Source organism: Gallus gallus, chromosome 7, assembly GCF_016699485.2.
Source record: "Gallus gallus isolate bGalGal1 chromosome 7, bGalGal1.mat.broiler.GRCg7b, whole genome shotgun sequence".
NCBI classification, from domain to species: domain Eukaryota; kingdom Metazoa; phylum Chordata; class Aves; order Galliformes; family Phasianidae; genus Gallus; species Gallus gallus.
The window spans coordinates 19,663,174-19,690,808 of NC_052538.1; the positions used below are offsets into that span (position 1 = coordinate 19,663,174).

Here is a 27,635-nt window from a genome sequence, read left to right on the forward strand (position 1 = left end):
TTGGGTCACGTAGACAGGACAATTCTAACTTGAAATATTACCAGTGTTTTTCTTGTTTAACTGGAGTTAAATCCTTTACGTGTCCTATTGCACTTGATAATAATAATAAAATAAAATCAGTAGTCATATCATAAACTGAATAGAAATCCATCAGCATATTACATAGGATGTCTTTATCAAATGTACATGTCAGTGACTTACTTGGTGAATCTCATGCAGACTTTGAGCCTGTTCATTTTGAAATCAATTTTTCGTATACTTAAAAACATAAGATATTCCCAGGCAGATGCCATTCATTATTATCATCCCCTTTTTTTTTTAGCTGGAAGCATTAATCCACATGGCAAGCCGCCAATCACTGTACTCAATGCAGTACTTGGTGCTGTTGTATACTTCAACACAAGATTATCTGATGAAAATAGAGAATAAAACTAGTTGCAATACAAAATTGTGCTATTCCCAATTGTGCTGTTAACTAGCTGGGATTTTGGCAAATTGCTTAATCCTCAGGCACTGAGGTTATTTAATATGAGAAATAGATGTAATGGTTTTAACTTCTTTATGGTAGTAAGAAGTTACTATTTAGAAATAGTAACTGGTCCAGATTTCTGAAATAGCTTTCAGAACTCCTTAGAAAAAAAAGAGATGTGACCAAAATTTTTGCTATACTGTTGTATACCTGTAGATTAGATGCCTATAGTATTCCATAATGAAGGTGGGCGCAAAAACCTGTCCCTGTGCCTACAGCAATACGTTCAGTGGCTGTATGCATGTGCATGCATGCTCCCTAAAACCTCACCCACATGCTGGAATGCAAACACAGAAAAGGCAACTGCTCAACAGGATGCGATGCAAACTGATTGCCTGTTCTGTAAAAAGGGAATGACATGCAGATTTGGTTTCATTTAAACGAGCAAGAGTCGTAGAATAACGTCTTGATTTATTGTTATACTGTAGTGGAAACAAAATGATTTTATCATGTCTGGAACTACAGCAGAATAAAACAGCCCAGCTTTCTAACTTTTTAAATTATGCATCATAAAATTAATTTCACAAGGAAAACACTTCAATTCCATAGTTTATTCCACACCTATATTGCACAATATTATGCAAAATGATGACTGTATGATACGGTGTAGTTTTCTATCTACAGAACTGCAGTAGGTGCACATTAAATTTCATCCTTAAATCACACAATGCCAGTAATATGCTGCTATTATGAATGAATTAAAACAGACCTTGCAAGCAGACCTTTACAGCAGGGAAAATGTTGTATGGCTCCTGTGGTCTATTCAGTGCTCTAAATAACTTTTGCCATAAGCAATAATGGACATACCTGTTTGACAATTAGACAGTATATTACATTTCTGTAGCATCTTTCATTCCAAAATATTTGTATTCCGCATTTCTGGCAACCTCTTGAACAGGGGATAGCAGCCTCCATGTGGATGGAGGCATGGAGGTTTTCCCAAAGACAACCACCAGCTGTTACAAAAACGCCATGGGATATTACTGCTTTTTCAGAACAGGCAGGACTTTGTTTTCAGTAATTTATCTTCTATGAAAAACCCATACTTAGTAGTTTCCTGGAACTCCGTGACCTTACCTGTGGTAGAAATTCTCCTTCAAATACCCATTGGAATGAATAGTTCTCACTAGTTGAAGGTTATGCTAACAGTAATCAGAAATGGGTACTACTCTGCAAACATTTGTGTTGAAGTATACAATGGCACCAAGTACATGCATTGAGTACAGTGATTGGCGGCTTGCCATGTGGATTAATGCTTCCAGCTAAATGATTGTTCTACCTCAACCCATAGACAAAGGATGACATTATTGCAACTGTGCAATTAATAACCTGCCACATTGTTAACCTCTACAATGTTATCTTCTCAGATTAGCTTCGAAAAGCCACACAATTTTTCTTCAAATGTTCTTTTTTTCCTTTAAAATATTCAACTGGGGAGACATATAGTGCATTAATAGCCCACTTATTTGGTATCCCTTGTTGCAGTCTTCTGTCTATTGTGTATGAGAGTTACATTTGCTTTGTGTGAGCAATGTTGTGAGTTCAGGACAAACTTGTGAATATTATAAACACAGAAGAATAGAAATAGAGTTTGGCTCATCAGCATCTTTAGAAACACAAACACAACTGATTTTGTGTTGTTAAAAAAGCAAACAAACAAAAATGCCACATCAGTCCAGATTTTGGTTTTGAAAATCCCTGGGACAAGTATTGTCTCCAGTGTCTCAGAAAAGCGACTGCTTTAAGTCTAGTCACCATAAAACTGTTACTGCAGAACACAGCCTGCGTGCACTTGAGTTCAGTGCCTGTGGTGTTCCTAGTGATCAGCATTTCAGGTGTGCTTAGTTGACAACTGAGGTTTGAACAAGAGAAGTGCTAGTGTAAGAAGATAAGCATAACCTCTTCCCTGAAATGAGATTAGCATTACTGACAGAACTGCTTTATTAGATATATCCCTACTCTTCATTGGAAATCTCCATTGGTAGCATTTTTATTTATTTTTAGTTTATTTCCCTTATATTGATGGTCTCTTTTCTCCCTGGTTTTGTTGAGTTTCTATTATTAGCCCATGTGAGCTATTCAATTAATCACAATCTTTATTCTGGACTAGTACTTACCCAGAGAAGTAGGCTGTATATTATAGTTGTTTTCAAATGAGATGTTAAAGAGAATGGTAGAGCAGTTTCGTATCAGTTGATGGTCCAGCAAAGTGTACTAGCAGAGATAAGAGCATCACACCAACTTACATAATTATTTTAACTAATATATAATCAGATGTGATGGTCTTCAGTTCAAATAGCAGCACTATCGTGTTGAATTATCTCACACCTTTGTGACGTGGAAGTTTGAGCATTTAGAAGATGGGATCACTTAAACATTTTGCCTCCAAAGTACCTGGTTAGAATCATAAAGTTCTTTCATACTTTAAGGCTATGCTCTGAATAATAAACAGTTACTCACCCTTACTGTGGGAACTGTCGGCATCCAAAGGGATTACTTTTTAGCCTTCATCCTAATCTGGAAAACGTCCAAACAATTTGAGAAAAGAGAGTGGACTGTCAAAAGACAAAAAGAATCAGAGATGCATGTAAGGCCTTCACTGGGATTGTTCTTGAGATTCTTCTGATCAGTTTGTTGAACTCTGAAAACCATGGAAAATCCACCTTGACTCATCGGTGCTTTTTTTGGGGTTTGAAACTGAGGCAGGCTCATGGGGCGTGCCTCATAATGGCATGTGGTTATTCAGGCTGTGATCAACCTCTCGAGTTTGTCAAAGCTTCAGGGTTAGTTAATCTTATTGAAGAAACAGAAAGTAATAGCAAAATAAAATCTTTATTGATGAAGCACAGTGCAAGTGAGAAGGGCATACAGGGAGAAGGCGGACTTTGTTACCATCATAGAATCGTGGAATCATGCAATCATAGGGGTTGGAAAGGACTTCCAGAGAGCATTGAGTTCAGCCCCCCTGCTAAAGCAGGTTCCCTACAGTAGGTTGGGCAGAAAAGTGTCTGGGCAGGTTTTGAATACCTCTAGAGAAGGAGACTTACAACACGTCTGAGTAGCCTGTTCCAGTGCTCTGTAACAGTCACAGTAAAGTTATTTTGCATGTTTTATGGAACTTGCCCCTTGTTCTGTTGCTGCGCACCACTAAAAAGAGCCTGGCTCCATCCACTTGGCTCTGTCCCTTTAGATATTTGTAAACATTAATAAGATCCACTCGCAGTCTTGTCAGGTTGAATGGTCCCAGATCTCTCAGCCTCTCCTCATTCGGAAGATGCTCCAGGCCTCTGACCATCTTCGTGGCCTGCTGCTAGAGACTCTGCAGCAGTTTCGCATTTTTCTTGAACTGAGGGGCCCAGTATTGGACAGGGTACTCCAGATGTGGCCCCACCAGGCCACAGTAGAGGGATAACTGTATCATACTAAACAATGCACATATCGTGCACAATATTCACATAGAATGGGCTACTACAGTAGTTTTCCCCAATATTTAGTCTTAGAACTACTGAAAAAAGGGGCAGTTATATCTCAATGCCACTCTAATTCTTCCCCCGAAGAAAAAAAGATATATAAATACACTGTTACTGGCTGTTTTTGTACTTGTGCTTAGCAGTGGCCGAAGTATTACCCGGCTGAAGTGCTGTGCGTTATCTGTGCCGGCACGTCCTGCTCACCCGGTGTGACACCGGCACAGCTGGCGGTACTCACAGCCGGGCTGCCGCGGGCTGTCCGCACCTGGAGGCGCTTCGCCCCGCGCCCTGCCGGCAGGAATGGGGAAGGGCTGAGCCCGAGGCGGCGGCCGGGACGGTTTGCTCGGGGAGAGGAAAATTCCAGCCGGGAGGAGCAGCCCTGCCCCCGCGGGCCCTGACAGCCGCGGCCGGGAGTGCGCGTCCCGCACCGGGCGGGCGTCGGGCTGGAGCCGGTGGGTGGAGGCGGACCGCGGAGGGAGGAGCCGGGCCGGGAACAGGGAGCCTCTGTGTCTGCGCGAGCGAGGGTGCCGCGTTTCAAGTTTCTCGCCGCCAAGTTTCTTTTTTTGTTGTTGTTTTTTTTTCCGTTTTCATTCCCCCCTTCTCCGCCCGAGGTGTGGTTTGGCGAGCGGCCGACCCGGCACAGGCAGCCCGATGGCCGCGCTCTGAGCGGCGGGAAATGCCCGCGCTCGGGGGCGAGGCGGAGCGGGGCCGCCTTCCGCAGCCCACCCCGCGCAGGTGAGGCGGGTCCCCGCCGCAGGCATGGCCGGCCGCGCTCCGCAGGCGACCGTCCCGCCGCTCTCCGGGTAAGCGCGGCACATCGCGCGGAGCGGGGGGGAGGGGGGCGCGGTGCGGGTCCCAGCGGCGCGAGCTCCCTCCACGCGCTCGGGCGGCGGCGCCCCGTGGAGCCGGCAGATGGAGCGGCGACCGTTAAACGGCTGCCGGCGGGGCGGGAAGGGGGGCATGGCGCGCGCTGCTCCGTTCCTCGACGGCACTCGAGCGCCGTCTGAGCCGGGAATGGGCTGTGGGCCGACGGGATGAGGGCACCGTGAGCCCTCACGCCTCGCCCAGGGCGTTCCCACCGTCCGCGGAGCACCTGCCCGGCGGCATTGCGGCGCGGGGAGCGGCTCCTCGGGACGGCTCCTTCTGTAACCGCCGCTGTCGGCGCAGAAGCGGTGGTAGTGTGGGGGAGCGGAGCACAGCGTAGCGCTCCGGTAAGTGCCCGTGCTGAGAGCCTGAAAGGTAAACGTGCAGCGTGTCTACGGGAGGAAGCAGGGGCAGGTGTGCTTGGTTGCCGGCGCCAGCCCTGTCCGGCAGGCGATAAATCGCTTACAGCCTGCCAGAAGATGAAACTCTCAAGAGATGGCTTTATGTCTCGGTGTAGCGAGGTGGGGACGGGGTGGCAGGAGGGCGAGGGTAGGCGCTCACCCCACGGCAGGGCTGGCAGGCGCCCTGCGGCTGGCTTTAGGGCGTTTGTGTTTTAGCCCCAGGACGTTCTGGGAGCTTTCATGTTAGGTGCAGAAGTTGGCTAACTGGGTGCACGATAAGCTCATAGAGCTGGTGGTGGCTGGTGGCGGTGCTTGGAGCGGTGATCAAATCAGTGTGAGTGATGGATGGTGGAGCGAGCGTGGAGAGCTGATAAGGTGCTTCTTCAGCTTGGTCCTTGTGGTAATCCCACGTTAATACGTGGCCGCCCAGAAGTGAAGCTGACAGCTCTAAGCAGTGTAGTAGGTATAGTTACCGTATAGATAATTACTGCATTTCAAAGGCTTGGGTATGTGGGTTCACGTGAAAGAACTGAATGTGCAGGGATAGAGCATAACAGGTTAGGAAGGCGCTAAACCAGCGTGCCTTCAAGGTCCTCTGTTCTCCTTGGGGCTGGAACACAAAAACAAGCGAAGGCCACACCAGCAGGTCCCATAGGCCTGCGGCCTGCCCTAGTGCTGCCGGCTGTGCTGTGCTGCTGCTCGGCCTGCCCGAGCCAGGAGGGGTGGTGTGTTCCCTTCATGTGGCTTCAGGCACCCATCAGCGTTCACATCTCAGTTTTGTAGCTAACAGCAATGCTTGTTTTCGTTAGCCCTGCAGATATATTTTCAGGCCTTTTATCAGCTGTTCCCATGTAATTTAGTGCTTGGAAAATCAACTTATCATTCCTTACTTGTTACAACAAGAGTTCCACCTTGCCAGTCTTAATTACTTCCTGAAGATGGTCTCCTTTGCTCATCCAAGTGCTGGATTTGAGAAAAAAAATCTGTGTACCAGCAAATCCCCCCCAGTTACTAATAAGGATCCGCAGACTTGTGTTAGAGCAGGCAGCAGTGCTGTAGTCCCCTTCGCTGGTGAGATTAGAGGGAACACTGTGTTTCTGAAATAGCAGTATCGTTCAGACGCATTACTGAACTCTGTGGTATGGTGTTGTGACTCCTCCTATCCTGCCTAACCAGGTGGGGAATGTTGGTAAAACACAGCTGAATTTGTTACCAGCAAATGTGTTCTTAAACCCCCTTTGAAGCTAGGAGGTGTAATCTGTGCTAACTGCACAGCTCGGTAGGGCTCTTATGCATACTGCCAGGAGGAGTAGATGTGGCCATGCTGTGTTGTGAGTTTTCATGTGTCACTATTTAGTTAGCTTTGCAATTTCTGTAGAACTTCGTGTTCTGCGTTATGTTGTGGCTTTTCTGTATGGAATTTTCTTATTATGCTGGGATGAGCTTTAGAGAACAATTTTGATTTTATGCTCTCTTAGTGAACAAAATTAATTTTATAATGTTTGTGAATATGTGTTCACTTGAATATGGTGGAAAAAGTGCAGAGATATGTGCCTGTGTTGTTCTCAAAGTATAACCAAGGTAAATCAGTAAAGGTTTGTAGTTTTTTTTTTCTTTTTTTTTTAATGCCGTGAATAGAGGGCATGCCCAGTAACTGGCTGTACGTGCCACACAGTTTCTTCTGGTAAGCGAAGCTTGGCCGGACATACTTTTAATAGTTTTATGGCTCATCCGTCTTGCCTCGTGTCTGAGGAGCACTCCTGGCAGCGCACTTCTGCCAGGCCAGTGACACAGAGTGCTCCTGTTCAGAGCTGAATTGGCTTTGTGTGTTCACTGCGCTACGGGATGATAGGAAAATGTGTGTTTTCATACTTAAAAAGTAAAAATAAAAAAATGGACTGTGGATGGTATCCAGCATCTTGACCACGGTTTTCATACTATTCTAAAGAGCAGTGCTGAACCTCTGGTGTAAATAAATTTTTACGTTAACGAGGGGATTTCACTACTTGACAAAGGCTTTTACTGTGAAGTATTGCCAATAAATATGCTGTTAAACTGCTGGAGCAAATTTGGATTTCAGTAAAGTAAAGATTTATTTCCTTTCAAATATCAGTATGACATTATGGTACGCCTTTTAATTCAGTTCTAATCGGTTTATGATAATTTTATGATTTAATTTGTTCCCTTTAATCATATGTATGTTTACTTTCAGAGCAGCAACTTCTGTTCTGCCTTTGCAAAGCAATAAAAAATGTTGTCTCTTTATTTCCATGTCTCATGAGAGCACAGCTGGGAGCTACAGCTTTTCCCCAGGGCTGAAGGCAGTGGGGTCAGTGCAGAATGGGGCAGTGCCTGCGTGCTGCAGGAACCTCCTCTGGTGTCGTCACGCTCCGCTCCCTGGCAGCTCAGCCTGGTGAATGTACTGAAATTAGTAAGAGGAGCAAGACAGAAATCTTTTCACTTGGTTGGAGCTGCCTTTGAGAAATAGATGTGGGTGTTTTCAGAAAGAACGAGAAATTTAACTTATCTGTTGTGTGTCTGCCTCAATACAACTGTTGAGTTCTTTTTATCAAATAATTTCAATCAGATTACAGATCTCCAGAGACATCAGCTGTGGTTCAGTGTTGAAAAATGTCTGGCATCAAGCTTAAAATGCTGGTTTGAGCTCTCTCCCTCTCTTTCAACTTGTCAGCTGAGCCGGTTCCCAGACTGGCCACAGATTTGTTGCAGTGCGAATGAAGTCCTGTATGGTGTGAAAGTGCAGTGCTGCCGGCAGGGCAGGTAGTCAGCTGCCACACCACAGCAGCAGGTTGGAGGGGAAAGTGGAGAATGCAAGTTTCCCCTTTGGTGAAGTGTGGGTTAGGCCTGAAACTGCATTTTCTACTTCCAGTGAATTAGCTGTTGCTAATGATCTGTATACTGCTTTATCGTGTATAGAAACTCACGGATAAACACAATACCTTTGTGCTTGCGGTAACACTCTCTAGAATCAGGGTGTAGGTTGGACTGGGTGCAGTGGACTATCCGATCTTAAATGTACTCTATTTGTTACACTCAGGAGTTCAAGATAAATAGCTCATTTTTTCTCATTCCCATGACCCGATGAAGAAGAACTAATTAAAAAAAATGGCAAAATGGAAAGAACTTTGAGAACTTGTGCCTGTAGTGTCTGCTGAGTGTTTAAAGCAGGGAGTTAACCACTTTGTGGGTGGATCCCAGTCGGGAGCCACTTGAATGTTCCTCATTCCAGAGTGTAGTTTGCCATCTGAATTTGGAATGTATATGGAACACTTCTCATGGTGATTTTGTTGTTCATTTTAATGTGTCTGCCTTAACCAAGGCAACATGGAAGAGCTGCATGACACAGTGGTGCTTTGAATTGAATGTTGTTATATTCAGTGGCTGGTTTGGATATTCAAACGTTGAGTCTGAAGTCATAGCTGAGTATTGAACAGTTACATTCCCTGTTGGAGTGTGTTGCTGTGGGAATGAGATCAAGGAAACATTAGGGAGCTAAGGAATGTGGATGCTAGAGTGAAAAAATGTGTGGGAGGGTAGTATACTAAAGAGAAATCAGCAACTATTTCAAGGCTTTGTCCAGCATGATGCTACCTCCTGAAAAGGGAGAGGTAGTTACTAGTGACAGTTCAAAGGCATGCGAGAAAAAAGGTGTTTTGGACTAGGATGTGGATTTGTTTCAATGTTATCTTATGTGAAGTTCTTCTTTTCTATTGTTACTGGATGCTTTTGTTAACTGTATAAGAGACTACAGTGTTCATGTAAACCTGAAGATCACTGTTTTGAGTAGTAGCATCTGTGTTGGGTGGAGGAAGAAAAGGGCCCATTGTAAGGATCCAAAAGCTTAGATCCCAGAGGAGACCTGTATAGTCATCCCATCATCTGACAGGTAAATTGACTCACCAGGAATGTTTCAGACTCACAAACAAAAGGTTTCTGCTCTAATCTAGTAACATCTAAATAGGCCTCCCTTCACGAAGTCCAGCACTGCTTCTCTTTTTTGACTGTGGTGTGGACGTTTTCTCAGTGTGCAAGTTATGGCGTGGCTGCTGTCGTTTCCAGCTGCTGTTGTAGTTTTGTGCATGCTGGGGAGTGGCAGATCCCAAATTATCCGAACAGCTCTTGGTTAGCACCTGCTCAGCTAAATAATTCTGTTTTTGTTTTTTTCCCCTGAAATTTACAAGCCAGTGTAAATTTCCATTTATTCACTCCATTAAGAGAGCAAGGAATGCAGAGTGTTCTTTTTCATGTCTGCTTGCAAGTTAAAACAGGTCTTTTCTTCCTTTTCACCTGGCTCTCCCTAGCTCCCCAGCAGATGACCTGCTGCTTTGGCTTCACACTCACACAGCTGCAGGCTGCTTGAGAAAGGGCTGTTCTTTGCCGGGAGCATTTGCTGCTGCTGTACTCTGCTCTGCAACTCAGTGAGTTGACGTCAAGGCTTTTGAGGATGACAAGAAGCTGAGATGTTTTCTCCTAGACTCCTGTAGAGTTCTGTGACTATGCCCAGCATTAGCACAATGAAAAGGAAACTGTGCAGCATGCGACAATGGGGAGCTCAGGAGGGGAAAAAACAACACTGTTTTGACTTGTAACAGGCAATTAAAAATTTGAGGTTTCACTTGAATTCTCTCCTAAATAAGGCCTCACAACTAAAAGTACAACTCTTTGTACAAGAGTAAACTTTTACTACCTGGAATTCAGGTAGGTGCATTCTAACTTAAAATCTGCATGGTGATGGATGATTGTAGTAATGTATGTTTTTTTCATAGTTAAGGAAACATATTTTTTTTGCATCAGGAGTGCAATCCCATAGGAGTATTTACCAAACTAAGAGTTCCTGGATTTGTTTTTCGTTTGTTTGGAGATTACCAAGTTCAAAAAGGGCACTTGCATTTTTGTGCATCTTTCAGTGCAGGTCGTAAGTGATCAAAAAGATGAGAGTGGGTAAAGGATGGGGCCCTAACATATGGATGAAATGTCTCCCTGGGGGCTTGTGTGTACGTCAGCTGTTCTGCAAGACTAGAATTGTCAGGATTACTATTTTTGGTTAAAGAAAATAGAACACACAAATATTTTTGGCTAGGCATGAGCTTTTTCTGTGAGAAAGCATCAGTTTTGTTGTTGGGAGGGTTAATTCATCAAAGGTTTAAATTGGAGAAATAGCTTCTTAGCTGTACTTTCTTAGCTGTACCTTAACAATTCTTCCTGCATGTTTATTTGAATGGTATTATTTACCACTGTTTTGGAAGTATAACCACTTGGTTTAGAAAATATATAAATATTTAGATACATAAATTTATACAAAATCAGATTACATTTTAAATATATCTAAGTGTATCTCTCCAGTTCACCAAATAATGTAAATAATTCCTGTATGTGAGCTTGACTTTCTCTCAAATGCCAGTGATCGCGGATTTTGTTCTTTGCCCTGCGTCTCTCCTATGAAGTGATGACATCTTAATTCCAAAGAACGCTGCATTTCAAAATAACAAAATTAGAAACTTGTTTGTCTTCAGAATCAAGTTCCTTTTCACATTTGTATTCCTAAAAAGAATTTCTCTGTGTTTGTTTTAAAAATCTTGTTCTTACAATTTTCTTTGATTTCTTGGGCACTAATTCTCCTCTTGTGTATTTTACCTGCTTTTATTTCAGACCTTTGGATACATCATCTTCCAAAGACTGAAGCTCTGTATGTGGCTGTATAGCAGCTAATTTTTATGCGTTTTTCTACTGGAAGGCTTCTGTATCTCTTTCAGCTGTTCCCATAAGGCTGTGTAGTTAAATACCAATATCGGGTTCTCACCAGTTTGATGGTCTTGTTTCCCCAGACCTCTCCAAGCATGGCAGCGTGCTGTTCTTTGTCCTCAGGTGACGGTCTGCTGCAGAATCTGGTTGAGCTGTACATGGATGTTGTCTATAGTCTTGTGGGTTGCTACCTGCTTTGGCTCATACAGCATCAGAGGGCTTGTTCCAAAAGGGTGACAGATGCTTGCTTGCAAGTTATTAGTGAGCGGATATTTTCAATGTGTAGGTAATAAGATAATTAGAAGTACAGTAGGAAAAAATACAACATGGTAAGTTGAGTTCTTGTCATTTGGTATGTTGCCAAGTGTTTAAGTATCATTGCATTGCTCTCGACCTTTGTAGAACCTAGTCCTTTATTTGCTGCCAAGCTAGAGGGTGGAACAGTTGGATGGCATAGTGCAGGTAGAAGATAATCTGCTGAGCTATCTGATTACAAGGTCTTGTGACAACAATGTTGAAGGCATTTTTTACTTGGGAGGTGTATCTTTATTCCTGCAACTCCTTAAGTCTTCTCTTTTTTTTTTTTCTGTTGGTTTTTTGGTTTTTTTGGGGAGGAGTTGGGGGGGTAGAGAGAATATTTTCTTCCAAATGATATGTACAGTAATCAGAGGATTTTGTAGTTAAAGTAAGTTTTGTTTTCTTGCTCTACACTGAAGGAGAACAATCACATCTCCCCTGCTTGCCTCCCCCTACGTATAGTGGGAATAGTCTTAACACACAAGTTAGCGCTTGTTCGCTTCCATAGAAAAGCAAGGTGAAAAATCCAGAAGGTGTGGAAAATCGGTGTTGTAAAAGCAGTCTTTCAGAGCTGATTGTCAATGGCAAGGGAGATGGAGAGACTCTGAAGCAGCATATTTTGGAAAAGTAATAAGGATCTGACATCATTGTCTGAACTGCTGGAATCTGTCTTGATTCTAAGCATCTTTTTTTGACTGTTCTCAGATTTCCGCTGCCCAAACACTTAGGAACTTTCCAGTCTTCCTCCCAAAATACACTGTTGTAATGCCTCTTCATCTATAAATTTCAAATGAATAAAAGGAGAGGAGGGAAGTGCAATGAACTGTGAAAGCTAAATGAAACCTTTACAATATTAAATTACTTCATCTTGACACTTTTAGAAATACTCAGACAAATGAATTGTTGTGGTTTTTTTCTTTTTCCCTGCGGTCTTTAAGATACCGCTTACAGAAAGATTTTTTTGTTATTTTTCTTTTCTGTCTTCCATCCTTGCTTTTACTCACAGGAAAATTTTCCTGGGTTCAGTAGTTCCAACACATAAAGCCTGCCAGCCAATGGGTTTGCAAGGTGCTTTGTTGTTGTTTTTGTTTGCTTTCTAAATCTGCTTGCTGGCAACTTAATCCAGAATAAGTTTTTATTGTAGAATTGAGAATATTTGGAAATAATGACATATGATGTAAGTGCTGTAATTTCATCCTATGCAGTGCCAACCAACCACTATTTTGTATGTGTATTGACCATAGATGGAGTTTAAAAACAAATGAACAGCAACAACAAAAACAAACAAACAAACAAAACCCACCAAACATTTGGTATAACCTGAGTGATTCCATGGCAGGATTCATGGCATGTCCATGGAAGCTCTGCCCCCTCTTCGGAGGAGATGAAAATGTCACACTAGTTCAACATCTGTGATCTCCAAAACATAATCAGGTATATCTTTAGGTTTCAGCTTTGAGAGAATTAACACAGACTGTAATTGTGGCCCCAGTTCAGCTATAACACCATAAACTGTTCTGTATGAATTAACAGAAGTATTAGGGCAAGGAAAAAAAAACTATTTGCTTTCAAGCTTCTGTTGTTTATATATAGAGTTTGGATGTTAGTGATTATTTTAACATGTTTAGTACTAAAGCTTGAAATTTCATTTGAGACAAAATACATTCTCTTTCTCCTTGTTTAAAACATTTCTATAAGACATGACGTCACATTAAAAAGCAAACGAAAACCCCCACGTTTTTGTCGTGTATATTTACTGTAGTATGGGACTTATTTGAGAAACTTGGTCATGATTCTGTTACTGATTTAACCTTGTCATGTTGGCAGTGGTTCTTTGTATTTTGATAGCTAAAAATGAAATGCAGGCCTGTAAAAATCTAGTGTAAGCAGAGGAGATCGTAACCATTTTATGGGCTTATGTACTTGTATAGGGTGTAATCTGGAGCTGAAGTTAGGAAGTCTTCTAAAAGAAATATGAAAATAAGTTCTGCTTTATGTTCATAGTTGTGTAATATGAAGAAAAAAGGTGATGGCTAATACTTCCAATATTACTTCATCTAAATGACTTTTTTTTAGGAGATGGTTTGATTGTCAGGTTATGGTCACTGCTGTTGTGTGGCTTGCCCTCCTTGTGGGAACAGCTGGATCAGCGTGTTGAAATCTCAAAACTCCCTTAAAATCCTCACCTTTGTGGGTAAAATCCAGCCTGCTGCTCTGATCCTGCCTTTGGCAGAGGATGGCATGCTGTGACGACTGGTTATAGATTAACTTGCCCTTTTGGATATGCTTGATATTTTAAACTTAATTGTGAGGGACATCGCTACTGCTCCCTCTGATATCTTGAGTTCAGACCAGGTTCAGGTTTTGGATTGCTAATGAGAGCCTTCAGCCTGTTTGTAGCCCTGTGTGAATTCAGTTGTGCCATTCCCTTGCAGGTTAGTGACTGTTAACTGCTGGGCCTTGTCCATCAGATGCGTGCCTGCAGGCCTGGTGGGCATTTCATAGCAGATACCCTGACTGTGTCAGTCAGGCTGTTCCTTTGCATTTCCTGAATTAAATCTGTCTGTTCTTTGACCAGCTGATGCTGCCTCTTCCTGCTTATGGTGCACAGATCTGTAGTAAGAAATGAAGTGCCCAGTGAATTGTTTATTTTGTAAACAAGTGCTTGTCGGGGCTTCTTGGAAGAACTTCAGATAGAAATACCCTTCAAAAACCTTACCCTAATTAACTAAGAAGTGTACAGTGTGAGTGCCAACACCAGTCTCAAAAAAGGAAGAATAGCTGAATATCTAACAAATTCTTCTCTTATATGTAAACAAGTGGTCCAAGATTAGAAAAAAATAATGTTACGAGTTTTTAGCAGTCATGTAAAAATATGATAAAAGTCAATGAGATTTGGACAGTTCTACAGTTACTGGCCTTTCCCACATCCTGTCAGATGTAGATTTGCATCTTGGTTGTACACTAAGTTGCCTTTAGTCAGTCTATTGTATCATGTGAATAAGTGACCAAAGTGGTAGAAAGGGCTCCAGTTTGTTTGCAAAGATACTTTACTAAGGATGGGAAGGGAGAGCTGAAACATGTCAGAACTTTAGCAGCAATTGTAAAAATTCAGTTCTTAAGCTCCACCCTTCTGACAGTAACATGAGATGTCAGCAGGTGTGAATCACATCCTTTAAATAATGGGGCTGTACAAGTAAATTATATCTTCACTGTGTTCATCTGTGGCTTTGATTGACAAATATTTTGAGTTAAACATTTAAATTACAACAAGAACGAAATGGTTTCACGGCTCTTTATGAGAGAGACCGATTGATCCCTGTTCATTGCTGGGTAGTTGGACTAGATAGCCTTCAGATGTTCCTTCCAACTCTAAGCATTCTATGGTTCAGAGATCTGTCACAGGCTAAGGACTTCTCATATTCTCTTTTGATAATAGTTGAGTACCTTACTGTGTTTCATATGGACAATCTATGTAAAAAGAAGGTTGTGTCTTGTTCTTAGCTGAGCGGATTTACTGCTGATCTTGAGCTGGTGGAGTAATAAGTTTGTTGTAGATTCTTCAAGTCTTTTTCTTCACTTAGATGTCAGCAACCAGCTTTTTATGATTACACAAGTCTTTTTTAAAGTTTGGCAAGGTTTCTGTTGCTTTCAGTCCTTTTCCCTTGCCAGCATTCACCTCAGGATATTCTTTTTAATTTGATGATGTTTTTGAAGGGTAAGCTTTGAAGTTCTGACCCCCCCAAGGAGGGGCTTTCTTCTTTACACTAGCTGCATTATGGCAGTGACCTCAAATCCGTGTTAAAAAAAAAAAAAAAGCAAAAAATTGTGATCGTTTTTGTTTTAGGTGTGGCTAATGGCTATCTGGCTGTTCTTTTGAAACAGCTTGGAACTCTTGCATGATAGGAAGCTGGAGCTGTTTCTACAGATGTCTTTAAGTGGTATTTGAAACTCAATCCTTGTTACTGGGAGAAAGAAAACATGGCAACTGAGAGAGGTCAATGGGTTTGGGGCCACTGGCACATGGAGTTCTCGTTCGTAGAGTGAGGGTGAACAGAGTGTTCAGGTGAATTAAGCTCTCTTGTTTGTGTCTCGTTCTCCTGCCATCTACATTAGCTTTTCTCTCAGCTTAATACTGCTGTTTTTCAACATCTTAAAACAAGATTCATGTTCCTTTTGATCAGACTCTGAAGCATTGATCTACTGTAGTAAATTTGAGGGAAGTGGGACAAATCTCAGAGAGCTCTTAGCAAAGGAATTACCTGCAGCTTGTCCCTGGCCTAACTTATGCTATTAAGGACAGTAGCAGTAGCTGTGCTGTTCAGATCTACACACCTTCTGGACACTGAAGTTTCTACTGCTGTAGCTATGTTGCTGGTACTTCTGTCTGTCCTTCCATCTTTGCCCCCACACCAGCTGCTTTTTTGACTAGTGCAGGCAAGTTCTAAGTTCTCTAGTTCACTTGAATCAGGGTTATTACTTTCTAAATGAGAACCTTGCCCTATACTGATACTGGTAATTGCATTTATGCTTCCAGTGATGCTTTGCTGGTATGCTGCTTACCCCTTGCTTGAATGTAAATTAGTAAAAATTGTAGCTATAATTAGAAACACGTTCCTCATTTTATTATTTTTTTGCGAATTACATTCAACAAGTAGAAAAACTTCTAAAACTGTTTTGAGTAATTGCATTAGTTAGCAGTTAAGCACTCTCAATACTTCTATTTCTAAAAAGTGACAGCATGCAAGTGGAATGTTCATGAGTTATTGCATGGGCACAGAGTATGAGTGTAAATCATATACAGAATGCTTCTTGGCTAGTTCCTTCATGGGTTACAGTGTGGAAAAGTGATTTTGTGATGGAATTCTGACTTGTGGTCACATAGGATACGGAACTATTAAATATTTAAAATAGTCAGAGAGGTATCTAATAAAAATATTTTATTTTAGGCATTTTACTGAGATTCTCTGTTATGCGGAGAAAACTTCTAAATTTGGGGAGGATTCACAAAAGTCATTTTTGATCTTGGGAATCTGTGCTTTAAGGGCTTTATGTGATCTTACAGCTTAGGTCATTCAATCAGTATTTCTGTTCTTTCCTCTGATAGCCACAAACTCCTTTTCCTCTGAATTTTCTTGGGTGTTTTTACATGACTTCCCAGGTAGGAGTATTTTTACTTTAGTTCATAAATGTGAATCATGTTGTTTCACAGCTCTCAGTATATCAGATCGGTGTAGTACATAAATGTAGATACCACATCAGAATATTTAGAAGAAAAGAGTTGGGGAGATAAGAAATGCTTGCTAAACTGGATGGTGCTGTTTCTCATAATGAGAATGGACTTGGTTAGAGGAGCTCTGATAAATAAAGCCTGTAGGCAACCTACCCAGCTGTACTTAAGATGAAAACAGGATGTTGGTTGTATTGCTGGAGGACTACTGTATAAATCAAAGGATATGCTGTTATTGCCGTGTAAGGAAGCTGCTCTCCCTTGGAGTGGTTCTGTATATAAAAGAATTGTAATTGCCATGCTTATCAAGGCCTGGCAGTTCTCCTTTTGCAATTGTGACCTGGTGAATCCACCTCTGGTGCATGACTTAAAACGTTGCCAGTTTATTTTAATCCCCTATTCAATAGGACAAACAAAGTGGTTATTTTTATCTCCTCATGGCTCCTTAGATTATGGAAATAGAAAGTTCCTTTCGCATATTCAGGCCAAGGGTGGTTTACTAAGGGGGATGTGGACTGTGTCCCCAGTGCCTGTTAAGTCATGCCAGTTCCAGCTGTGTTACTCTGCCATGTCATCTGGAATTGGCTGAGTATAGAGATGAGGCTTTTTTTGTACAGTTACTTCTGCCTAACTTGTGGAGGGACAACCTTTTCTGGGGTGAGAATTTATTTGAAAATGTTTGTCGGTCAGTTATTAGATGTCTTGGTGTCTTTAGCTGGGGTTGGTCAATCACTTGGAACACATCTTAGGAGGAGCAGCTAAGGGAACTAGGATTAGTTAGTCTGGAGAAGAGGAGGCTCAGGGGAGAGCTTGTTGCCCTCCACAACTGCCTAAAAGGAGGAGGTAATGAGGTGAGGGTTGGTCTCTTTTTCCCGGGTAACCATGATAGGACAAGAGGTAGTGGCCTGAAGTTGTGCCACGAGAGGCTCATGTTGAATATTTTGTAAAATTTCTAATCAGAAAGAGTGATGAAGTATTGGAGCAAGCTGTCCAGGGAGACACTGAGGTCACCGTCCCTGGAGGTTTTCAAGAAGAGGGCATATGATTAGGCTGTGCTTGGACTTGATGATCTTTGAGGTCCTTTCCAACCTGAGTAATTCTGTGATTCTATGATATGACACCTGGGGAGATGTTTTAGTGAGCATGGTGGTGATAGGTTGACGGTTGGACTAGATGATCTTGCTGGTCTTTTCCAACCTTAATGTTTTAACAATCAAATGAGGATGAGTAAAGATTTAGGATAGACCAGTGATTTTTTGGAAAATATATACAGTTTTTAGTAGCCATACTCTATGTTCATTAAAGACAAATTTCAAATTCCAGCTGTTCATATAAGCACATGATGCTCATCCACAGGTCAGAAACCTGGTATCAGGAGACATGCCATGAAATACCACTGATGTGACCTTGTAACTGGTGGATTTCAAAAACATTAAGAATTATTTGAACTGTTTTAGTACTCTGAATGCCTCTTTCCTATTCTACCAGAATTACTTTTCTTAAACTGGCTATTGAATGAAGTTGTGTTCTGGAGTTCTTGTCTCAGGTGTGCGCTCAACACACAAAGAAGTGGCTGTGCAGGTTGTTTTGTAACTTCAGTTGTGTACGTGCATGTGTTACAAGTATCACAACTTTTCATCCACAAAGCAAATAGCTATTGCTTTTGATTAGTAACTTAAGACTTGGTAAGTATGTAAATTCCTTAATAGGGCACTGATTTTGTAGAGCTGCTTATGTTCTACTGAGAAGTTTTTTGAACAGATTGTTTTGGAACATGTGACTTTTTGCTTTTTTTTTTCTTTCTTCTGTAGTACATTATCTGCACTGATTTACTCCTTTCCTCCAGGAAACACATTTCAATTACAGATCCGGTCTTCTGTTTGTTTAGTTCCTGCTGCTTATTGCTTAAATGGGGTCCTCTCTGACCTTACAATTAACAGAAAAATAACTGATATCCTGGGAATTAAATCATGCAGGAATTTAGTACTGGAAGCTGATAAATTCTGATGAATTCTTTCACTAATCAAGCTTCCGTTTTCACTTGTGAAGAGCCTTAGTAATAGTAATAAAAATAAATAAAGATTAAAAAAAACATAAAAGGAGCATGTTTTTCATCACATCTCTGGTGCTTTGTGAAAGGCTTTTGATTAAAATGGTCAATTTTCACTTATTTCTAATTTCACTTGTTAAGTGTTAGCTCTGTCCTCAGAAGAAGTTCAGGTTTATTTTGTGGAAGGTGTGCTAACGCTGGCCTGAGCCATTTGTATCTGACCTGCTTTGGCTAATTGTGTTTAATGTGGAATATTTGCATTGTACGTTTGCAGTTTGTAGTCATGATTGATAAACCCCAGTTTCTATTTCCAAGTGGTCTACTGGTGTAAGGATGCTTGCAGCAGTTTGTGCAATACTGAGATAGTAGGAAGTGCAAGGGGCTGCTCGAGTGGCTTTTCAGCTTTTGCTTCACAAGCAGTAGCAGTAAGTATGATACACCCTACATAGCACTTTGGGGAAATTCGAAACTTGTTTGCTGAATAAAACACAAGCTTCTGATACCTCATTTGCACTTAGCTGTAGTGAAAATCTTCTGGTATTTAGGTGCAATCTTCAAGTATGAAAGGTGAAAGTCTGTCCTCCAAGGAGCTTGGACATCAGTCAATAAGCAAATGACCAAAATTCATGAAACATGCCCATGCCCACCTTAATAAGTAGCCATTGCTGCTTGTCTGAAAAGGCTGAAAGTAGAATGAATGATTTTATTATCACCTTCCTTAATGTGCCATGGGCTTATGTCATCAGCTTCCAAACCAGCTTGTGGCCCATGGGCTTTTACAAATCAACTAGAGAACAAACCTATTCCAGCTGGTTTGCATTGGTTGCAAAGCTAGCATTTGCACTGCTGATTGAAAGACCTTTTTAGGAATCTACAAATTAAAAAATGCTGCAACCACTGATCTAGATTAGTAGACTTAGTCAGGATTCAAGAATTTAGCTGCAATGTCTTTTTCTGTTTTCAGCAAATGCAAATTGTTTTCTCCTTTATTTGGAACAAATTAATCAGAGGTTAGCTGAGCTGTGGATTGCAGAAGGCAGTTTATGGCTTTTGCAGTGCAAATCCCTGTTCCAAAACATATAGTAGGAGAAGGATAATGGATGCTGGATAGGTATTTGAAATGCAGCTTGTGTATGGCGAATGTCCGAAGTTTTATTTTAACCTTGTATTGTAGAAGAGGCACAGCCACTGAGGTCGTGTACACCAAATCCATTGAAATAAAGGTGATAACTCTGAGATCTGTTTTGTTTGTCTCTTCATGTTGTATGTTACAATTTTTATTGTAAAACAAAACAAAAGAACTGGTAATATCTTATTCAAATGTGGTACTGTTGTATTTGAAAAGAGGTTTCCAAAACAGGAAGGTGATTTTTATCTGCTGAGCATCTAAAAGGGAGAGTTTCAGACTGGAATTTAGCTATAAAATGTTCAGATTTTTCAGAGATATCTATGTGGTGAAACACGATGGGACACCAAGGTCTGTAGCTCGATGCATTGGCGACTGAATTTTGTATATACTCTTTCCAAAGTATTGGAAAGGCCTGGTCTGCCTTGGACCAGCTTGTTTCAGTTTCTTTTGTCCTGAGTGTTACATCTTACTTATATACTTTAACTTTAGGCTAGTATCATAAACAAGTTCCACAGCACATCTTAAGACCTGACTGTCCTGCTGCTAGCTCAGATTAATCCTAAATTCTTCTGATAAGAGGACCAGATGTAATGATTGTGAGTCTTAATATTGGTGAATAAAAGGAATTGTGCTGTGTTGAAAGAATCTATCCATTAATTAACCTATCAGTGAATTCATCTTACTTGCTTGTAGCATATAAATAAGTTTTGCAGATGAAAGAATTTAATTCTAAATACTGTTTGTTCTGTTGATTTGCATATACCTATGCATACTCCTATGCCTGTGCTCATTCAATATTCTGAGCTGGGGCATTCTCAGAGCTTAATCCTACCAGTTCTATATCTTTTGAAATAGCAACATTGTCTGTATTGTCACTGGTGGTAGTTGCCAACAATAGAATTAGTCCTCTAACCATTAGACTAGATCTTAATCTGTACTTTTCTTAGCACAGCTAAATGTCTTGAATTCGAATACACAAACCAGCATGCTCAATATGCACTTTTCTTCAGGAACTTCTGGTAACAGCCATCATTGACTGTAGTGTGGAGCTTCACATAAGCTCAAGATGAGCAGGAAGATTGTTCTTTTTAGTCTGTTTGTGTTCTCTTTTTCTTCTGGCTCACTTGTGTAGGAAGTATGGGATAGGGGGACATTCAGCTACTGTTTCTGTGGCATATCTGCCCATTATGAGCATGTGGGGACAGTTTCCTTTCCTCTTTCTCTAATTAAAAAAAAAAAAAAAGTAGAAGCATATGACATGGACTGGGCTGAATTTGGGCTGAAAAATGGAAAAATAAGAAGATAGAGAAATTATGGCTAGTCCTAACTGTAAAGTTTGCCTTATAATGTTCTCAGAAGCTTATGTCACTGTTATGCTCCTATGACAGCCACCTGGTATCCTCATTAGCCACATGTGACCACAGAAAGCTAAAGGCTGCTGAATTGCACTTAAATGTATAGTCTAAAAAATGTTTGGCACAGACTGCAGTGTTTCTGTGACAGATGTATCCTTGTTCAACCCTGTTGTTCCACATCTCCAAACAGGCAGAAAATAGTATTATGAGCTTAAATGCGATGCTGAGCCTGAGAAAACATGTGACTGCACACACAGAAGTAGAGGACTGATTTGAAGTGTGTTATGAACAGATATTTAGCCATGTTAATTAATTACTTTATTATTTTTTTTTTTAGAAAATAGATTCAGCCAGGCCATTGGTGTGCACTGAATAGCTCAGAGGCATGGTCTAGCGGTTCACAGCGTGATTAGGAGTTGGATCCAGTAAGGCTTGGTAGCCAGTTGCTGATCCTTAGATACAGAAGGAGGTGAGAATGTGATAAAGCTTACTCAGAGAAGGAGGATGAAGACAGAGCAATTGAGAATCATAGTCTGCTTCTGTGTCTATGAACCATAATCCTTAATTTGACTGGTGTCTTTAGGTGTCTCCTAGCAGTCTCTCACAGCTTGTTTGAGCCTCTCTACATATCTGAAGTGACAAAAAACCTGCAGTTTATTTTTCTGATCCCAATCTATATGTCTGAATCAACATTTGATTAACTTTGTCTAACAAACATAATTTGTGGCTGTCCTATCACTTTCAATACAAAACCACTTATGTATTCTCATAGTTGCAGTTGCATGATTACATCTGTTTTTTCATGTACATTCACTCCCTAGGTTTTTATGTATGCAGGCTATATTTTAAAACTGGCAACAGTGGCAGTGGAAATAGTTTCTTGTTCTGTTACATAATTGTGATAGCTGTTATTCATCTCTCCTTTGAGTAGATGATTGAATTAGTTTATTTACCCTAGAAAACATGTGAAACATTAGCACAAACTTTAGGCATATGTCAGCAAGAAGACAGATAAAATTGTCGACATGGTGGGGCTTCTGCAGCATAGCTCTCGGACTCTTCCTGAGGGTGATCTGTTAATAATAGTCACCTGTTTGAAGTGTTTTTAATTTTGCAGAATTTGTGCTCCTGTACCATCCAGTGAAATAGTAGCTTTGCATATGTTTTTAACTGTCAGACATACCACACAGTAATACGCATATTTTTGTCTTTTTTTTAAATCTCGCAGTAATCTGTGGTTCTCCTAAAGGAAGACGTTTTTGTTCTGAAAACAAATGACACACAGCTGTGTAGCCAAGTGACCCAGAGAAAAAGAGTTCCCATGATCTGTGTGTCCTTACTAGTGATGGGGGACCAGAACTTGTTCGTTGTCCAGTGGTTCAGTTGTGCCTGGCCTCAAAGGAATATGTGGCTGTGCTCTTCTCACTGCTGACTTTCCATGGGAATGCAAGAGTGCGTCTCAGTGCTGGATGGGAACAGTTGTGTGTGGGTTTTGTTTTGCTTTGTAAAATGTGTTTTCATATATCTAAATTCCCGTGGGTTGTATATGAATTTGGGCTACATACTGATTGCGCTTTTGAGAAGTGTGAAGTTCTGTGTGATAAGGCAGCTCTTTGTTAAGAGTTGGGCGTAAATGCTTTGTGTTACAGTGACAAAAGCTATGCAGCCATTTGAATTTTATTCTTTTTGTTCTTGAATAAATTCTTTTGTTCTAGAATATTTGAAAACAGGGAACTTCTTAGGCATCTGCATAAATAAATTCATATGAAGTACTCTAACTTCGGATAGCTGAGATATAAAAACATAGATATTTTTCTACTGTGGATGAGACAGTGCTAGGAGTGGCTGAATCCTGACTTTAGTAATTGATTTTTGTGAAATAAAATTGTAGCACTTTATTTTTTTTCTTGTTTTGTGTAGGCAGACACTTCCTCAGAAACCCATGCTCTCCAGCAGACAAAATAATGAGCAAAAAAGATTTTCCTTTGACTGTATTTTTTTGTCCTAACTCTATTAAATACATGATTTTAAGAAGTACCAGTTCCTAGAACTGAGGCTTTGGTACGAAACACAGTGTGTTTTACCATGTTAGCTCTCTTGCTAATTTAATATTTGTTAGTCACGTGTCCTGAGATCGTTTATCAAAATGTAGAATGCTTTAGTATGTGTCATCACAATGGGTAAATAATGTGCTCAAATAAAATTTATATGACTTTGGAAATCAATACTATCACATAATGTGTTGGGTAAGGCAGGGGATTATTTTGATTTGGGTCCCACTAAAGTCACTGCTATGTTGACACATTTATGTGCCAATATATTAATGCCATGCTATCTAACCGCAATAGGATCTCCATATACAAATGGTTTAAGAAACATGAGAAGCAAGCTTGTAGCAGAAAGAATGGCATATTGCTCCTTGGCAGTTGAAATATTTACCAATCCTCTCTTCAGTTTCTGTCCAAGGGAATAACTATTTTTTTTTCTTCTTGCCCACTGGGATAAGAAAAAGTAACAGCATTGTAGTTCATGAGATGATGTAACTGAGCTAAAATACGACTTATTATTACTAGAAACACTGACAATGAATACTAATTGTTGCTGATCATGCTCTAAAACTGAGAACTTAAAATGGTCTAGGTCTTCAGGTGACTAGTATGGTAGCGCATGGTCTTATGCTATCTGTTAGCTTTGAATCTACAGGAATATCAGGTTTATAATTTGAAGAGGCCTTTTGTTTAAAAATGGAAAGAAACTACTGCAATCCTGGCTGACCTCCAAATCTCCTTTGAATATCGGTTTATTCACTAAATGAACAGAAATAGCTTTCCTTGTAACCAACCGGTTTTGGCCTTTAACTGAAATGGCAGGAGTTTGAAATTGAGGAAGGAAAAACAACACAGTGGAAAACATAGACTTGTAAGTCCAGCTTTGTAATACTACTTTCCTATGTCTTATATTTTGCATTAAATGGTTTTTGATGCTTTTATATGTGAGAAGAAAACTGTCTTAAGAGGAACTGATAATACTGAATGCAGTGTTAAGACCTTTTTTCATAGACTTTTATTCACTTTCTCAGAAGGTAATGCTGTCCTACCTAATGCTTCAGAGAGAACTTCAAAGATTTTTGCAATCTCAATATTGATTTAAAAGACAAAATATGAAGAGAATGTTATAACTTCTGCATGAAAATACACATGCTTTGTGAAAATTTGGTAGTTATTTAAAATGAACTGGTGAATCAGAAATGCTTGCCAATTCTTAGAGTGTCTTTAGGATGTCATTGTTTTTGTTTTATCCTCCTAAATACCATTTAATACATTTAGAAAATACCGTGATATTTTTGCAGTAGACTGTCTCTTTTAAGATAATGATTTATGTGCTAGGGATAGCTGAACAATATAAAGAAAAAGTCCTGACAAGTCACTTTACTCTTTCGTGCAGATGGAATAAGATATGTACCAGTTTTCTTGGAAAAGGAAAAACCACAAACAAACCGTTTCAGAACAGAGCCTACCTGCAGTGCCACCCTGTGGCTTTTTCTGACATGGTTTCTCTGAAACGAACCAGTTTCTGCTCATCCACAACGAGGAGAAGGGATTATAGGAGAACTGCTGCAGTGCCTGTCCTGCTGGCAGCAGACCCGCTCCAGCTGGGAGCATGCGGTGCTCTCCTGGAATGACTTGTGTGAGACAGCAGAGATGTGTCCCTTCTGAACTCGCCTAGGGGAAAGAATGGAAGGAGGATTTCTGTGCAATTCGTCCATCTGCTGCACTAAATCAACAAGCAGTGCTTGTTTTGGTTGTTGGAAAGGAAAGATCAAACTGGAGCAGGAAAGAAAAAAAAAATGCATCCTTTCACAGCTATAGCTTGGGAGTGTGCTAAGTGGTCTTTACTGCTCCGTATTTTATCAGTGCAACGTATGCATATGCTTTAGGTATGTAGTCAGCTGTGGGGAAAGACAGTTCTTTCTTATAACTCACTTGTCTAGGTAGGTTTCTTACATAGGTCCCTCTGAAAGTAATACTTCCTGTGTACCTGTTGTTCCCATGGAAATACATAACACTATCTGTTCAAGCAAATTCTTAGCTACAAGATAAGATACTATTTTTCAACATAATCACCATCGTTATCTGTGCACTTTTGCTGGTGATGAACAAGAGCCTGCATGCTGCGCTAGTAAGAATCTGCATCAGCAGAGGTCACCCACTGTTGCTGCCACCACTGCCAAAATGCAGCACCCACCGCCTCGCTGTGCTCACATCCACTGCTGGCTCTCCATAAACACTCAGCAATTGTCAGTAAATATCAGTGGATGCCATTTTCTGCATGAAGGAATTCATTTCTGTACCTTTGTTTCATTTACACTTCCATGTCATATGCTACTCTGTCAGACTGCCCCTCCACTGCCATCTGTCACATGGCAACAACATGGAACGGAATGTTGGTGGGAAGGTTCAGCCTATATTGCCATACCACCAACATCTGCCTCTGAGGTTGTGATCCAGCATGATAAAATTGGAGACATTACTTTTGGAGAAGCCTTTGTATTTTGCATTCAGGACCTCTGTGGCCTTGATGGACTTTATGGACACTATAGACTTTAACTGGAGAATGAGAGAGAACTTTCTACTTAAGAGTAGTGATGCTGTGATCAATGGTTTTACTTTGCCTTACAGCATTTTCACAAGTCCAAATCTTAGCAAGGATAAGTACTCACAGGTTAAACACTATGATTTTCAGTGCAAGGCTGAGGGTGTTTCACAGCAGGCAAGCATTTCAGAAGGAATTTTCAGTGCTTTACCTGCCTAGCTTGCCTTACAGAGCAGAACCAGTTTTATTCCTCATAGCCAGCTTCACCTTACCAGAATCTCAAGTTGAAGGGCAGGGTTTTCCCTGTGTTTCCCTGTGTGTCACTCAGCCTGTCAGGCAGGGCAGGGACCAGGTTGGTTTGTCACTTCTGGGTGGCAGTGCCAGCACCGCCCTTGATGCAGCAGCAGTTCTGAGGGCGCGCTGTTGTGTCCCACTGCCTGTCTCTGGACACAGGAGCTGACCTGCAACTGGCTGTGCAATCACAGCTGCCCACCCAAACTTTTGAGTGTTAAAAACTCTAACCTTTATTCTGTAAGAGTTGCTATTGCAGTGCTTTGAATGTGCTTTCAGTATTTTTATTGCTGCAAGAGTAGCTTTTTTAATGAAATGAGCTATGGTAACCATGCACTGGGATACCATCTGAGGCTTTTATTGTCCTGGCCTTTAGTTCTCTGGGGCTTTCCGTATTAGCATTGCCCAGGCCTGATCTGGCTGCCGCAGTTTCTTCCCCTTTACTGAATGCTCACTGCCCACCTGGCTCTGTGGGGGCGTGGGGCTGAGTGCAAACCCAGCCTGGGCTGGCAGTGTCTCCCTGCCTGCCAGCCTGCTGCTGGGCTTCAGTGCCTTCAGCACAGCTTCGTGCCCTTCCTTAGCAGGAAAGTGCCGTAGGTAAGTACCGAGCTGTATATCTAACGTGTACATGTGTTCTCTGATAAGCGGCACTTACCTTCAGATTTGTCCTTATTACAGCAGTTGGTTTCTTCTAGAAAGCTAAGGCTTCTTCTGAGTTGTGTGTTGTTGTTTTCCTTAGGAAATGCAGACAGAGAAACATGAATGTGGGGCCAGAGTTCTTGTACAGTCTTAAAGCCAGAGGTGGAAAGAGGTGCTGCAGCCCGTGCTTGTGCGTTGTGCCGCCTGTTCTGTGGCACTGCAGCTATAAATGGGGAGAGCTAAACATTCAGTGCTTTTTCCAGCGTTGGCAGAAAGAGTTCCTTTGTTTGACAATAACCCATTGCATTTTTCTAACATTTAATATAAATGCACTGTGTATATAAGCAGAATGCTGGAGTTCTCACTATTCTGTGCTTATTTGCTGAAGCAAAACATTTGAAGGGAAGCAGTTAAGACTGTACTGTATTTTCTTTAAACTACTCTGAGTTCTTTAATATTTGTGGTTTAATATGTCTGTTTGTAAGCCTGGCTTTCTGGGTGGTAACAACTGAAGTTTGAAGTGCACCGGAGGGAAGGCAATGGAGGTCTTTGATTCTTCATCTTTATTTAGGAAGTTTGTTTGCTCTTTGTACTACACAGGTTTCTGCAGTAGTGGGATGTGTAAGCTAGAGAGTCTGTGATTTAAGGTAGTTATTGCAGAAGGTACTGCAGAATTCACTCAGGTCACAAAAAGTTGCAATATGAGAACAACTTCTTTGTACGTAAAATCTTGTTCTTTGTTCAGTCAGTGTTTCTTGAATGACTCAAGTGTAAGTCATGGACAATTCCGATTACTCTCTCCTAAAATGTAAACCAGAATACTGAAAGGTACACATGCACATACCTTCTTGTGTGTTGCAGGTCTCGGCTTGAATCCCTTCTGCATTAGAAGTTTTGGCTAGCAAAGTATCTCACTGCATTCCCTGAACCAGAAAAAGGTTACAGTTTTAATTTAAGAAGTGATCTGTTTGATTACTTACTTTCTCTTTTAAAAATCTTTTCTGAGTAGGCAAAAAATTGAGCT

General features: G+C 41.1%; 1 protein-coding gene across 8 annotated transcripts in view; it reads left to right on the plus strand.

The window, feature by feature from the left end:
- The first annotated feature begins 4,380 nt into the window (after nucleotides 1-4,380).
- Nucleotides 4,381-27,635, plus strand: part of COBLL1 (cordon-bleu WH2 repeat protein like 1) — a 75,777-nt gene continuing 52,522 nt past the window's right edge. For 2 of the 8 annotated variants that reach the window (XM_040703572.2, XM_046943813.1), the window contains exon 1: nucleotides 4,381-4,451. Coding sequence is in view for 2 of the 8 variants with exons in the window: in XM_422028.7 (XP_422028.2) it covers nucleotides 4,759-4,802 (44 nt within the window). In the remaining 6 variants the exon portion in view is untranslated. The other 6 variants (XM_422028.7, XM_040703568.2, XM_040703570.2 and 3 more) reach the window with 3 other exon arrangements.